This window comes from Mesocricetus auratus, unplaced genomic scaffold (assembly GCF_017639785.1).
Source record: "Mesocricetus auratus isolate SY011 unplaced genomic scaffold, BCM_Maur_2.0 Super-Scaffold_100010, whole genome shotgun sequence".
NCBI classification, from domain to species: Eukaryota; Metazoa; Chordata; class Mammalia; order Rodentia; family Cricetidae; genus Mesocricetus; species Mesocricetus auratus.
The window spans coordinates 20,025,894-20,041,375 of NW_024429194.1; the positions used below are offsets into that span (position 1 = coordinate 20,025,894).

Consider the following 15,482-nt stretch of genomic DNA (forward strand, 5'->3'; position numbering starts at 1 on the left):
CAGATCCGAAAGCCTCCCTGAGGGTGGCTAACAGCTCACACACACAGGACACCTCCCTTTTAGGGAGCACCGGCCTTTCTGTGCTCTCTTTGCGCTCGCTGGAGTACGGGATGAATGAGTGAGTTCTGCGCCCACTCTGAAGATGGGAAGACTGAGGTCTGCGGGCAGAAAGGTCCGTGTCCAAGACCCGGGTAGAGGCAGTTTGGGACCGAGACCAGCAGGACCTCGAAAGCCGGACATAGTTCTCCAATCGGCCAGCTGCAGAACCTGCCCCGCCCCCAACTCCTCACCCCCTCGCTGCCTAGAAGTTGCCAGGGAAACGGGAAACGCGTGAGGGCACTGCGCAGGCGTAGAGTCCCCGTTGCTAGGGTCGCCTGGAGCGGCTCTAATGGGAGAAGTGAGATTCCAGAGCCCAAGGCAGCAACCAGAGCAGGGAACCCCGGTCCGTGCCTGCTCTCCCAGGAGGGTGACCCACCTCTCCGAACCTTTCCCTGCCCCCAGTGACAGGCTACACTGTCCCTGTCCTTCCCTCCAGAGGAGCCCTCAACCTCTGGGAACCTGGGGGTTCCCTCTGAAGTAGGCCAGCCTTCGCAGGGCGAGGGAGAACTTCCTGGTGGGTGAAGGAGAGACAGAAAGAGGCCAGCCATGTCGAACCTGTAAGTGATGGGTTACCTGTAGCCTCTGTGGCTTCTCCAGGGTGATTTCTTCTGCCCTCTCCCCTCCTCACCCTCCTCTCCACCATCCTCTTCTCTCCTCCTTTTTATTTTTCATAAAGTTCATCGATTATCCCTGTCGTGTTGGCAAAAAGACACTAGCCTGTTTCCCTTCTTCCCCAGAGGGGGGCCCTACCCACAGGCCTCTATCACATGCCCATGGCCAACTGAAGCGACTTTCCTATTAGTTATGAACGGGTTGCTTTTGAGAACCCCAGATCCAAAACTGCATTCCAGGCCATTGCTGAGTGTGTCTCTGTCACCTCCTTACATACTTGGCTCTGCAGTTACCCCATTGTGAGCATGCGCTGTGGCTAACTGGAGTTAAGCTCCAGGCCCCAGCCATGGTCATAACCACCCTGTAAAGCTGAATCTCCAAGTGTTTCCACATGGCAGAAGGGAGTTCCCAGCACAACGCAGGGCAGTGGCTTACAGCATCTGCTTGTGGCAACTGTAGACCACACCTCCAGGCCCAGCTTCCCAATACTGTCTTCCAGGAAACCTAAGCCTGGAGGTTTCCAACCCCTGGAGGCATGGGGTTGAGGAGTGGGGTATGGGGAGAGCAGGAGAGCAGACGGAGGCCCGTGGAGCTGAACGAAGGTCTAAGCTTCCTGGAGACAAAGTAGGAACTTGACATTGTGGCCCCAGAATGGTCTGCATGAGACCAGGGACAAGTGTAGGCAAAAGGGACAGCCCGGGACAGCAGGGAGAAGAGCTAACTCAGCCAGGGAACCAAAGCCTCCCTCAGTGGCAGAGGACGGGGTGACAGAGTCGTCAGATGCGAAAACACTTTATTTTTGTGTACCAAAGGAACGCCTGGGGGTGCAGGACCTGAGATAGCACAGGAGGCCAGGAGTGGGTGGGCGCCACCCTTGATAGTGAGAGCTGCTGCGTGACCACGTGGGCCAGCAGACAGTTCCTGGTACCAATCTTACAGGTGTCAGTTTTACAAGCCAGAACTGAGTGTGCCAGACATCTACAGGGAAGCCAAAAAGAAGTGCTCTTCTGAGAGAAGGGTATATGGAAGAGAACACAGAAACACTAGGGGCAGTGATGTCTGCCCGTGAGGATGTGGGACTCAGAGCTAGGAGTTTGAAAGAGGGCATCTGGAGGCCGTGTGACCAGCCAGGAGGCCCTTGGAACAGCACACAGCCATGACAGAAGGGTTCCACACAGAAGGGACCCACATTAAAGAGCACCCCCTACAAACATCTACACTATCCAACACACAGAGAGGGGGGGAGAGAGGGGAGAGAGAGAGAGAGAGAGAGAGAGAGAGAGAGAGAGAGAGAGAGAGAGAGAGAGAGAGGAGGGTGGGGAGAAAGGGGTGGCCATCATGGCCCCAGTGAGAAGGAGGGAAGGGAAGGTTCATTATCTGTCAGTGGCAAGAGATAATCCCCATTTACACACTTAGACTTCCCAAGGAAACTCAGCTTGGGGTCCCTCCCCAGCCATCAGTGGCAGGAACAGAGTAACCGTGCGGTCTTCTCAGCCCTTACCCACTGTCCTCCTCACTTCGCAGTCTAGGTTATGTCCCCAACTCTGAAATCCATCATGGGCCCTTTTAACCACTAGGCTGTCTCAGGATTGGAACACATCTAATTTCCCCACACCGTCATACCTGTGACGGCTGAAGCATCATCACTCTGCTCAAGGCAGGACAGAAATGTCCCACAGGTCCCTTGACTGGGAGCGGGTGAGACACATAAGTATGTGCCCACAGTATCTCAGGTTGCTTGGCATTAAGCCAGAAGTCCTGGCTTGTGCCGTACCACGAGTGAAGGCACTACACGGCATGAGTGTGGGACACCACTCACAGAGAGTGGCCTAGATCAACTCCATCCACAGACAGCTCCCAACTATGACGACTCTTAAGTCTCTCTGCTTCTCGGAGGTATCAAAGCTGTCAGACTTAAGTAGACACCATACTATGAGTTTCGAAGGTAGATCATCTCCTGGGCTAATGATTTATGTCTGGTCCTCTGGGTGTTCGGCCTGGTCAGCTCTTGATTAAGAGGAAAACTCCCACCTCTCTCTCTGTAGTGTGCCATGCTAGCTTCTGAAAAATGGGTTTTCACTTAGGATGTATGCATCGGGTGTGACTGTACATGGGACTGTCTGGATAAAGCCAGCGCAGGTAGACTTGGGATTCATGGCCAAGGGCTGGGAGGAGGCAGACTCAAGAGTGACTCTTTGACTGGACGGGATTCTCTTAGAGTGATGAGAACATTCTAGAACTAGACAGTGTGATGGTTATACAGCAGCACCTTGAGTACACCAAAGCCACAGTGTTACACCCCGGAAGACAGGGTTCTTAGTGGTCTGTGAAACGAGCCCCCATGATGCTCTAGTTTAGCGCCTTCCCGCATCCCTCGCCTCACATTGTCTTTACAGGTCCCACGTGAGCAAAACCACCAGACACAGCAGGGAGGGAGTGTGGACTCATGCCACCTCACATCCGTGAAGGAGGTTCTGCAGGCTGGCGTGGCCGGGACAGGCCAGAGTAGTGCAGTGTGGCTATAGATTCATTGAAGGGATCGAGGCAGGCAGCCCTAATTTTCAGGGAGCATGTCTATCAGAAAGAGATGGAGCTATCTTTAGTGGCGAGGAAATCAGCCCAAGACATGGAATCTCTGTGCTCACCTCACGCTCCATATGTCCCTTCAGCCTGCACCATGCCCCTAGGGTCCTTGAAAAGTGCTCATGAGGAAGAGAAAGGCTTCAGCCCAGAGGGAGGACCTGTGAGGATCCAGTCACCAGCACTGTCTTTGACTCAATGTTTCAGCTACAGCCAGTCTGCCATAGCCTTGAACACTCCCTGCTGTCTTAACCTTAGCTGAAGATCTTAACCTTAGCTACTCCCTGTAGCTTAACCTTAGCATGTAGACTCTATGGAGGGCACAGCCACCTAGCTGGCTCTCTCCATCCCGGCACCCTCTTACCATGCATTTCTGTTGCATTAAGGCATCTGGGGATCCCCATGGTGGAAGCCTGAGTCTGTTGATGCATGTGGGTCTGGGTGGGGTCAAGCTACCTATCCATGCTCTTAGGAGGCACATGTATCAACAGAATTCTTATTTAATGTAATGCTTGCTGCAGGGGTAAGCAATTTGAAGTATAAGTTACTATGGTGGTTTAAATAAGAATCTCCCCCATAAGCTCATATATTTGCGTATTTGCTTCTGGTTAGTGGAACTATTTGGGAGGGATTAGGAGGTGTGGCCTTGTTAGAGGAAGTGTGTCACGGGACACGGGCTTTGAGGTTTCAAAAGCCACTGTCATTCCCAGTTAGCTCCTTACTTCCTGCTTGCTGATGAGATGTTAGCTCTTGGCTACTGCTCCAACACCATGCCTCCCTGTCCTCTGCCGCACTCTCTGCCATGATGGTCATGGACTCTAACCCTCTGGAACCATGAGCCTTTTCTAAGTTGCTTCAGCCATGGTTTGTTATGGTAACAGAAAACTTACTAGACAGTTACCTTTCATCTTTTACTGTTTATTCCATACCCACATTAAAATTGTAATATTTACTCTACTCTAAGATGTTTTTCAGCTAGGTCTGTGTAGTACCCCAGTATTCTTTAATGCCCTTTATTTGAGCTGGGATATAGCTGGAATTTCTCTTTATTTATTTATTTATTTATTTATTTATTTATTTATTTATTTGCTTGGCCCTTCACTTAAGCAGGTGTTGTCTGAGCCTTGCAACCTTGCTTACTGTTACTGCTTTCCTTGCATTGGGCAGTTAAGCCGTCTACAAACGGCAGTATTAAAAACCCTTTTATTGTCAAGCCCGTCTTGCTCTTTCTCTCCGATTTCCAGGGTCATGTTGCTGGTAAGGATGCAGTGGTCTCTGGATTCAGCATCCTGTGGCAGCCATCACTTTTGTGTGCTCAGGAATGTGCTGTCTGTCAGCTTGCTGAGTATTTCCGCAAATGCCCCTAACTGCCCTGCGGCTTTGACATTCTGTGGCTGTAAGTGGGGTGCTCCTGCATGCTGAGCCACAGTCATTCCAAGAGTCACCCCCCATCCCTGTCCCCCGCTCCCTGCCTTGGTTAGAAATGCTTTTCCTCTGGCTGTGTTTGGCTTGCTGAGTGGAGTTTCAGATCTGAGTTCTGAACAAAAGCAGCCTGTGCTTTTCTCCCGTCACTGTGTCTGTTGGCTGAGCCCCCAAGCCCTAGTTTGTCCCCCAAATAAATCCTATGATGTGGAGCCTGCTGCTGAGCTTGGCCTGCGTTCTCTCAGGTCAGTGACCAGTGAAGTTGTGTTCTCGGATTCCAGGAGTCTGGGCTTTGGCAACATGACCTCCTTCTCACTCTACAACTTTGTGGCTTTGCGTTCTCCAGGCAGATGGCCGGTCACAGCCTCTCCTTTTCCAGCCTGACACTGCCTTTGACTTGCTCATCTGTGTTTTCTCCTGTCCTCCCTGTTTCCATCTTTCTGGGGTATAAACACGCAGCTGCAGAAAGTCAGGCACACTAGATGCTCTGAGCAGCTGCACATTGCTTCTGTGGTTCTCGCTGTCTCATTGACAATCACTGCCTCTGGTTAGTGACACCTACCATTAACTGCTAAGTATGCAGGGAGTGGAATGTCCTGCAGTAGTCATAACGCAGATTTCCCAACAACCCTCTTCTCTTTTGTGAGAAGCTACCTAGCTCTTTCACTAGCATAGTCCTCTATTGATTGAATTTTTGGAAGTAATGAGTGTGGATGGACTGCCAGAAGTCACACTCATCATCCTAACTTAACGGGATGGGAGGCAGGAAAAGTTCTGATTTGGATTCACACAGTCTTTGCTTTTCTTAGTGACCTTGTGTCTGCAGCAGTAAGTGCTCATGCTTGTTTCCTCCTGACAAACAGGAAGCATAAAGCTCAGAGGACAAACAGTGAGCCAGAACACCAAGACATGGTGTGCCCTCAAACCCTGTGACTTGAGCAGTAGGTTCTGAATGCTATGTTTCCTCATCTACAAACCAGAAAAATCATTTAACTACCTCAGAAAGGTATTGTGAGGATGGCAGGCACTATTATACAGAAAGCTCTCAGAAGAGTGGCTCAAGGCATGTGTATTAAGTAACAACCCCTATCACCATCAGTTCACCACCATCATTATGACCAGGACAATCATTGTCACCACCACCATCACCATCATTAACCACCATCATCGTTACCATTGTCACCACCACAATCATCACTATCACCATCACCATCACCACCATCATCATCGCTATCACCATCGCCACAATCATTGTCACTATTATCACCATCATACCACTGTAACCATGGCCATGTGACCCTTCTCACATCAAGAGCACATTTATCATTGGGCCAGGAAGATGGAAGCAGCACTGACGATCAGGCATCAGCCAGGGAGTACTGCAGCACTGAAGTTTATCAGCACAGTAGATTATAGAGCAACAATTCTGAGGAACAGCACTGTGTGTGTGTGTGTGTGGTGGGGGGTGGTCAGGGAAAGCTGAAGGTGGAGCTTATTGCTCACATTTGGGTGCCATCAAAACAAGGTGATTGAGTTTTAGTATTCACCTCCAGTGCTCCCTAAATTGCTTGTTGAGTGACAATAAAGGACTTGAGAAGCTGTGGACTCAAGAGGAGGAAGAGCACCTGAACATCTTGAAGAACCATCAGGAAAACTGAAGAGGGAGAGATGGACATAAGGTTGTGCAGCAGGCAGGGGGCTGAAGGCAAAGCCAGAGCTCCCCTGGAAGAGGAGACACTCTGGTGTTTCTGAGAGGGCTGGAAAGGACTTTGACTGTAGAGTTGTATCAGTTCACGTGACTCCCAGGACTATTTCTTGCACACTCCAGGGAGCAGGTGGCTAAGCGACTCCAGGTCCAGCAGTTAGTTACAAATTCAAACAGGTTGCTGGAGACCAGGCACTAGGACACCTGGAAAGTGTCTAGTCTGGAGCCACAAGGGCATCAAAGACCTCAAGCTCTGGCTTCTCAGAGTCAGGGGAGAGGGCTGTCATCTTTTCCAGAACAGCCTCTGCCCAGTCCCTCATGATATCTAGCTGATTTCAGCCATAGTTCTTAAGTGTGGAAGGCCAAATTTATTTCAGTCTGAACAGGCATGTTGGGCAAATCTAAAGCTACACCTACCAACAGAGAAGACAGAATGGGAGTGGTATGATACCCTGGTAGCCCCTTTGGTGAATGATGTCCCCAGCCTTCAGGGGCTACCACCACAGGGAGGGCATGGAACAGTCTGCATTTCATACACTCATCCAACAAGCTTCTTGTTGTGTAGATGCTGTCCAGAAAAGTGGTACAAGAGGACCCAGCAGGCACAGACCCCTCAGACCCTCCTCCTCATATTCTTTATGGCTCTAAGGACAGCAATCATTGTCTTTAGCTATGGGTCATCCACACCTTCTCACATCTGTATGACACGGTCCGTTTGGTGACTATACTGCAGTTATTCACCTCGTTGGGGGGCTGTCTCTAGCCTTCTGCTATTTTCTTAAATCATTTTTTTCTTTTATGTGTGCTAGTGTTTTGTCTTCGTGTATGTATGTATGTATGTATGTATGTATGTATGTATGTATGTGTACCATCTGCATGAAATGCCTGCTCAGGGCAGAAGTGAACATCAGATCTCCTAGAACTGGAGTTACAGAGGCTCTGAGCTGTCCTTAGAACTGAACCCAGGCCCTCCTCAAGAGCAACTAGTACTACTATTAACTTACTATTATCTTTTAAAATACAGCCAATAAAGTATTTGCCTTGCAAACATACAGACCTGAATTTATTAAAAAGAGGAAAGAAAAAAGGGCTGGATATGATGACACACTCTTATCCTTCCAGCACTAGGAGGTATAAAAGGGGGAGGGGATCCAAGGGAGTCACTGGCCAGCCAATCTAGACTACTGGATGAATACCAAGGCCAATGAGACCCTGTCTCAAGAAACAAGGTGGTTGTCTCCTGAGAAATGACATGGTGGTTGACCTTTGGCCTCCACACATCTGCATACACACACTAAGATTCTAAAGGGCAAAAGATATATTTCAGTGGTAGAGCACTCCCTTAGCATGCCTGAATTGCTACAATTATACTTGATACATAGTTATAAAACTTAATTCAAGGAGTCTACACATATCTAACTTTACAAGGCTATGTGGAATTGCTTTTTAAAATGGTAGTTTCAATGTACACTCCATCATATTTATAAACACACACATTTAAATCAGTTAAGATCAGCTCATTGTTCTGGATATAGATTGCTTCATTGTTTTGGCTTCATAGACATGCTGAAGAGCAGTTGTATTATTTATAAAGAGGCTTTTAAAAACTATTTGCTATTCATAGTAATGGCTGTAAGAAAAACATGGGCATGTCAAACCACTGCAAGTTGTCCAGAGAACCTTCCAGTCACTTACTGTGTCCTGAACTCGCTCCTGCCTGTGTGTTCTGTTTTATGATACCAGGTGGCCAATATGTGTGCCCAGTGGGATAAAGTTTATACATGAGGTTGTCTAAACTCTGTGTCTTCCTCCAGAATGTATAATAAAATGTGGCACCAGACCCAAGAAGCCCTCAATTCTCTGCTTGACAAAGAGTCTCAGAAGATAACAGAACCACAGAGAAACAAGGTCATAGTCTTCCAGATGTTAGCCACCTTCTACATAAAGTATGTGCAGATCTTCAGGAGCATGGAGAATGTCTACGACCAGATAGTCCATCCACAGAAACGCATGCTGATTCGCAAGATCCTGGATGGAGTGATGGGTCGCATTCTGGAACTGAAGAATGAGATGGTAGAGTTGGAATTGACAGAGTTCCATTATTTTGACGATATCTTACAGGACCTGAAGTTGGCTCCAGTAAGTGTTGTGTTATGGTTTTCCTCATTAGGGCTTTGTTGTAAATAAGATACTGTGTCCTATTGTCTTCAGACTTCTTAACCATATTTACATGTGATGACCTCATTGAATTAAAAGCCTGAACCTTCTCTTTCTTAAACCTCACCATCATGAGGAAGGCTTTGACTGCTTCCTTGTCTGTGTAGACCAATCTTTACACAGCCTGTGGGTTTGTTTGACACTGAAGTCCTGTTATCAGAGGTGCCACTGTGTCATGATGATTGAAATGGAGTAGACTGACCCCCTCACAAATACCCCATAGCCCAAAGTCTCCCAACTACTTGGGTCCACAATGCTTTATACTACCCCATCATCACTTGGATGGCCAGCTGGATGACTTTCTTCCTTTGTTTTGGGTCAGTACTGACCCAGTAGGCTTGTAGCTATGGCCTTTGTCCCCTAGGTACTGCAGAATCCCTCCTTATTGTTCAAGGAACCTCTCTCTGCCACTGGGTGACCTGGGCACTCCTGTAGTCACTTAGCCCCTGCCACGGAACATTTTCTGCCTTGCTGACAGACATTTGCCTGAGGTTTCTCTAATATCCTGGGTGGATGAACTTTCAAGGGCCTCTAGATGCTTCATTTCTTCCAGCTGTAGGCCCTGTGAGCTCACCCTTGATTTTGAAAGGGAGATTCCCTCAGGTAAAGTTAAAAAGACAAAATGTCTTCTTACATGGGGCTTAATGGTTTCTTCACTTGGAAAATATTTTGACTTTTGTAAAGGTCATTCCTTTTTCTGGGGAAGATTCTTCTAGTATTGTTTTCCGATGACATCAGAATAGACTAAAGGGAGTAACTGGAGTGGGTCAAGACACTGCAGAATTTGTGAGTGCATTTCCTGCATTTCTAAGAACAAAAGTTAACTCCTAAATTCAGTCAGGTGTGCTTGGCTCACCCAGGTGAAAGGAGGAGGAACAGCCTGGGTCAAGTGTGGGATAACTCTCTATTGAATTATAGCCCCAAATTTAATTAGTAAGGTGACATTCAACATCTAAATCTAATTTCAAGGCTATTAAACGGTTACAGTCTAAAGAGGTTTGGAGACTGACATGCTGGGCTCCCTCCATTTTCCCTGCTATGCACACTGCCCCAAGTGGCCACCTTCCTTACGCCTTGGAAATGCTGCTGTTGGGAGACGCCGGTTGTGCCCAGGGAAGAGAGAGGTGACAGGGGAACAGACATCTCCCAGGAAGTCTATGCTGTAATATCACGTCAACAGTGTTTTCCACCAGCTTGGAACTGGTGGACAAACCATCTGATGCCTTTGATGTGCAGGAGCCAGAGCACTGCGACAACAGCAGTGTCTGGGTTCCGTGAACAGTGTCCTGGCAAAGACGCAAACCTTGTGGATGCCTCTGTGTTTGGGGTGGACCATTCCAGTCAGCATTCTCTGCTCTTGGCAGCTGTGGCCATTCTCTCACAAAGTCCATGCTGCTGGCTGTTCTTCTGGCCAGCCCCCAGCCGTTTGTATGGTAGGACTGAAGTCCTCACCACAGAGACTGGGACACCAGTCAGACCCTCCCTGGGAGAATCTGAAGCCAGAAGATGATGGCATCTGTCTCTGCTCTGAACGGGTCTCCCAAGTCGACAAAGCCTAATTCAGCTGGAATCTGTAAAGAATGGAACCAGTGTAGCTAGAGCCAGAAATAAAGCTGGGGCAGGGGTGGGGGATAGTGAGACACCTTCATCCCCCCGCCCTGCCGTTTGTCCTATGAGTTCCTCAAAATGCTTCCATATGTGACGACCTGTGTTTGAACTCAGGTCTTCAATCTCTCTTACCCTCACCTTCTCTCACCATCCTGACACAAGTGAGTGTTGGTGATTTGCTCATCCTACACAATTCTAGGTAAATTTGAGTGCTGGGATCCTAACGGAATGACCTCATATTTATTCTCTCTTCTTCAGCAACAGTTGGAGGTCCCCATACCCAAGTATTTTTTGAAGGAGAGGTTGGAAGTCATAAGAGGAAGAGAGAAGATCCTCGCTCAGATCTTAAATGAAAGTGAATTGAGCCTTCCTGATGTGGTTTGTATCGTTTTCACAAATGTCTTTCATTGTCTGTATAACCTCCTCCTCCATACTCCCGACTGTCTGGGAAACATTCACCAGACTCTCAAATAGAGAAAAGCGCTTCCCCTACCTGCTTGCTCTAGGAGGTCTGTCAGGGATTATGTACCTTTAGGGTGGTTGTTAGTGATGTGTTATGATTACTTTATATGGAATAAAGATCAAATGATAATGCATTGCATCAGGAGCCAGATAGCTGGTTTCGCTTTTTTTTTTATCCGATTCACCAGGTAAAATCAGAAACTAAACTCACCAAGTTCAGAACAAACTGAATTCACAACTGTGTTCTCTGTTGCTCTCTAGCCTTTTATGAGTTTTAACTGAGTGACATTTGGATCACCTAGAAGGACGTCACTGGGAAAAGAAAAGCCTGGGAGATATCTCGGGGAGTAAACAGTTTTCTGCACAAGCAGGAGGACCTGAGTTCAAACCCTCAGACCCCTTGTAAAGCTGGATGTGGCAGCAAATGTACCTCTACCCCTCCAGGGACACACTCTCCCATGGGTCTCTTCTACTCTGTTACAGATTCCTCCCTTGCTTTCAGGACAACAGTAACCTCAGCCTAATCTCATTCAGGTCTCGATGGGCCCCTGAAGACTCCCAAAAAAGCCTGCTTATGTACATCTGCACCCCTAAAATGGCATATACCAATCACCTAGCCCTGTTTCTACGTATCTCACCTGAGACCCCACAGCCTGCAGAATGAACACACGCTTTTCTGTTTTAATGACATCCATTGCGTGTGTGTGTGTTATTCATGTACATACAAGTGTATTTCTCAATCATCCTCCACCTTACTTTTCATACAAGATCTCGCATCTGTCCTGGACCTGACTAATTCAGATAGCTGGTTGGCCACTGAGTGCCAGGGATCCACTTGGTTATGCCCTGCATGTACCCCCAACACTGGGGTTCCTGACACGCACTGTCATGCCCATATTTTCAGCTGACTGCTGGAAATTCAAACTCAGTTCCTCAGCTTTGAGAGCGACTGAGTTGCCTCCCCAGCCTCCACCTTTTCACACACAGAAGTCAAAGGTTCTGAACGGTTTAACATCCTAGTCACTGGCCTGTCTGCTGCTGATGTCTGCCTTTTACTCAAAATATATCTAAGTCCTCATCTCAGAGACGTGGTTTCCATTCCTGTTTCTTCCATTAAGCAAATGATAGAATTTGCAGCACTAATAAGTATGTCTGCTTGACATTTCTGGTCATCTCAGGTCTAATTTCCTATGAAACTAAACCTTTGGGGTGCCACTTAGCACTCTTTTTGGAAGGAGTTGGTCTGGTCTGGGGTGACTAACTGTGGTTGTTAACTTATCACATCTGGGAAGAGGGAACCTCAGCTGAGAAAATTCTTTCATCAGAGTGGCCTATGGGCATGTCTATAAGGATTGCCTTTCTTTTTACAAAAGATTTTTGTTATTGACATGTGAAGCAAGCTTGTTTCTAACTTAAATAAAAAATGAAGAAAAAAAGATTTTTATTTTGGCTTGGTTTTTAGAATTTTGTACGTAAGCCCTGTGTTTACACCACTCCCCACAAACTCTTCCTCTGACTCCTCCCTAATTCCAATTTCATGGTCTCTACTTTAATTACTATTGTTGCATGTATATACATAGACATTATACATACTATATGTAATTGTACATGGTTATATAATTTATATAAAATATATTTATAATTTGCTTTAAAATGAATGTATGTACATATAGTTATATATGTTATATACGATGGAGACATTATATACATACATTTATACATGCATCTACAACCTATTGAGTCCATTTAACATTGCTCATATGTACATGTGACCTGAGATGACCACTCAGGATTAGAGATCCTCTTTGGGAAATTGTCCCTGGAAGAAACTAATTCTCCCTCTTTTAGCGGGGATGGGGTGGGGAGGATGGCATTTCCTTAATGGCTAGTGGTAGGAGTTCCCAGCCCACTGTTCCATCCCTCAGCAGATGGACTCAGGCTGTCCAGAATGTAGCTAAAGGTGAGCCTGGAAGCAAGTCAGCAAGCAGCCTGCCTCCGTGGTGTTTGCTTCATACTCCTGACCTGACCTCCTGCCTCGGCTTCCCTTGATGATGAACTGAAGCTTAAAGGGTGACATAAGCCCTTTCCGCTCCAAGTTACTTTTGGTCATGGTGTTCATCACAACCGAAAAGCAATCTAGAACACAGTTGCATAGCATACAGTTGGCAGCAGGCAAGCACCTTTGCCCATGAAGCCCTTGCTGGTCTAGTTCAACATGTATAAATATTGATTTGCCGGATTTGTTTATTTGTTTGTTTGTTTGCTTGTTTTGCAGAAATACACTGTAAAGAGCATGGCATTGGAAGAGGCTGTTAAATTGATCCAGATCGCTGAGCGAGCAAGGCAGGGCCGCCTCAGGGCGTTGTTCATGAAGCAGATCTTCCTCCAGGAGTGCAGAGCCAAGGAGATCAAGCTGCTGGGCCAGAGACTCGCTGACACCGGCCTGGCGGCCCTGCAGATTCAAAAAGTACTGACATACGGGCACATCCGGATTGGGGGTGGTGGGGGCAGGCAACGTGTTCCAGCCTCGTGGCTGAGCTCTGAAATTCAAAACCCAAAGCTCTACCTATAGGAAAGCTGTGTTGAGTTAAGTGAACCCCACAAAGATTTATTGGCTTACCCTGGAGAAACATCATCTCATTTTTACTTTGTTTGTTGTAAAGTAGGAAGTTTAAGATGCAGAACAGTATGTTCAAAGACTTCCAAAAGGGCAGGGATAATTGTTGGAAAGAATGTTGCTAGAATCTAGCGAGGATGTAAACCCACAATGAGGTTTTTAAAAAACTGCATTCATGCTGAGACAGTTGCAGAAGGGAGACGCCAGGAGCAGCTCCTGGGGCCTTGAAGACAAGCTCACCACTTAGTACATTCCAGCCACCGCGACTAAGGTTCAGAACCTCTAGAGGGGCCTTGGCAACCGAATTTTTCTTATATAGTGTTGCTACTAGTGTACTCTGTCTTTTCCCTAATGGAGGGCAAGGTTGCTTGTGGAAAGATGAAAACTACAGCCATGTGGCACAAATCAGAATGAAATTAAAAGGGAAATAAATATAAGGACCTGCTGCAGACCTGAGAGGCGGAATACTGTCCCCAGCTGTGCTTGGGTAGTTGTGGGAGAGGGCAGTGGGAAGGACAGACAGATCCCTTTCTTTGCATCTCTATGGCCTAAGCTAAGCTAAGCTTTAGTTTCACCATTTTTTGGAAGCTCCTGAGTTGTTACTTCCCATGTTACTTTGGAAGGTCTTAATTGTCAAACAGTGAAGTACTACCCTTAGGTATAGCTTCATTCTTCTGACTCCTGGAGTTTTCTCTTGAAGAATCACAGGTCAGGTTCAAAGACAGCTATGAGTCATTTCTGTAATTATCCTTCTCTGAAACTGTTGTCTGTGGAGGCTGCAGAGATGGCTCGGTGACTAGGGCACTGGCTGCTTTTCCAGAGGACCTGGGTTCGATTCCCAGCACCTACGTGCTGGCTCGTAACTGTGTGATGAGTTCTTTTGGCCCCTGTAGCTGTTGGTACCCATGTCTTGCATAGACATACAAGTAGGTGAAACACTCGCACGCATCACAGAAAATAAAAACTTAATAAAGTTGTTGCCTCTTCCAGCCTTGATATTAGGGTCTGTGCTTAATCCTATTGTAACTTGTTGTTCCATGCTTGGTTGATATCCCCATGAGATCTGCTCTTTTCTGGAGGGAAACAGAGGAGCAATTGACCTGGGAGGAGATGGGAGGTGTGTGTTCGGAGGACAAGCAGTTGGGATGCATTGTATGAGAGAAGAATAAATAAAAAGAAAAAACATAAAAAGGAGGAAGGGAGGGAGGGAGGAAGGAAGGAAGGAAGGAAGGAAGGAAGGAAGGAAGGGAGAAAAGAAAGGTGTTGCTTGTTATCATAACATTTAAAAAATAATCCCAGTGCGGGCTGGTCGTCACAATGCTTGGACTGGGCAGTTTCTACAGGAGAACTTCTGATGGGAGTAACCATCCATTTGTTTGCAGGTTTGGCGAGGTTTCCATCAAAGCAGGAAAACAGTGAAAGAGAGGGAAGAGGAGATGATATTCCTGGGTATGGTAAGTTCCATCCTTACAGAGGAGCTTCTGCAGGCTGTGCCTCTTCTCTAGTGAGTGTCTGTGGAAAGAAGGGGAAACAGAATGGGTGACTTCCAGCTGGGGACCTTAGAGGTCGGGGAGTGTCCCTCACACGTCTCTGTGAGATGCAGAGTACTCCAGATGGGAGACAGGCAGTTGAGTCTGGAATAACCCACTCCTGCCTAGTGTCCACAGAGCCCTTGACTTCATGAGTGTTTTGCTGGTGAGAATGGAATTGCTTTGGTCCAGCTGGCGCTGGAGGGTCCATTCCCACGGTCATGGATGAATTGCTGCATAGCTGTGTTAACACCAAACAGTGGCTTAGGCAACCACCTGTGTTATGGTACAGGTCCCTGGACCAGGAATCTGGCACAGCTCAGTTCTCTGCCTGGGGTGTCACACGACTAAGTGTTGCCCAAGCTGGGGCTGGGGTCTCATCTGAGGCTCAGATGGGGAATAATCTGCCTCCAAGGTCACATGGCTGCTGGCAGCATCCCACTCCTTGTGTCAGCTCTCATCTGGAGACAGCCCAGCACCTGGTCTCTCGGACCCTGAAGTGGCAGTTTGCTTCCCCTAGGGACAGCAGGGAAAGAAGGTATACTCACAGTATGCAGACCTTCACCATTGCTCTGTTATGAGTCAAAACTGAGTGACAGATTTCCTCAGAGGGGTTACAGCGGGATTTAGG

General features: G+C 47.4%; 1 protein-coding gene across 1 annotated transcript in view; it reads left to right on the top strand.

Annotated features, from left to right (window-relative positions):
• Positions 1-364: 364 nt before the first annotated feature.
• The window catches only part of Iqca1 (IQ motif containing with AAA domain 1), a 110,826-nt gene continuing 95,708 nt past the window's right edge, over positions 365-15,482 (top strand). The window contains exons 1-5 of the mRNA XM_040753052.1: positions 365-656; positions 8,233-8,557; positions 10,502-10,621; positions 12,981-13,172; positions 14,705-14,776. Of these exons, the coding sequence (XP_040608986.1) occupies positions 646-656; positions 8,233-8,557; positions 10,502-10,621; positions 12,981-13,172; positions 14,705-14,776 (720 nt within the window). The 5' untranslated portion in view covers positions 365-645. The remainder of the gene's footprint in view (positions 657-8,232; positions 8,558-10,501; positions 10,622-12,980; positions 13,173-14,704; positions 14,777-15,482) is intronic.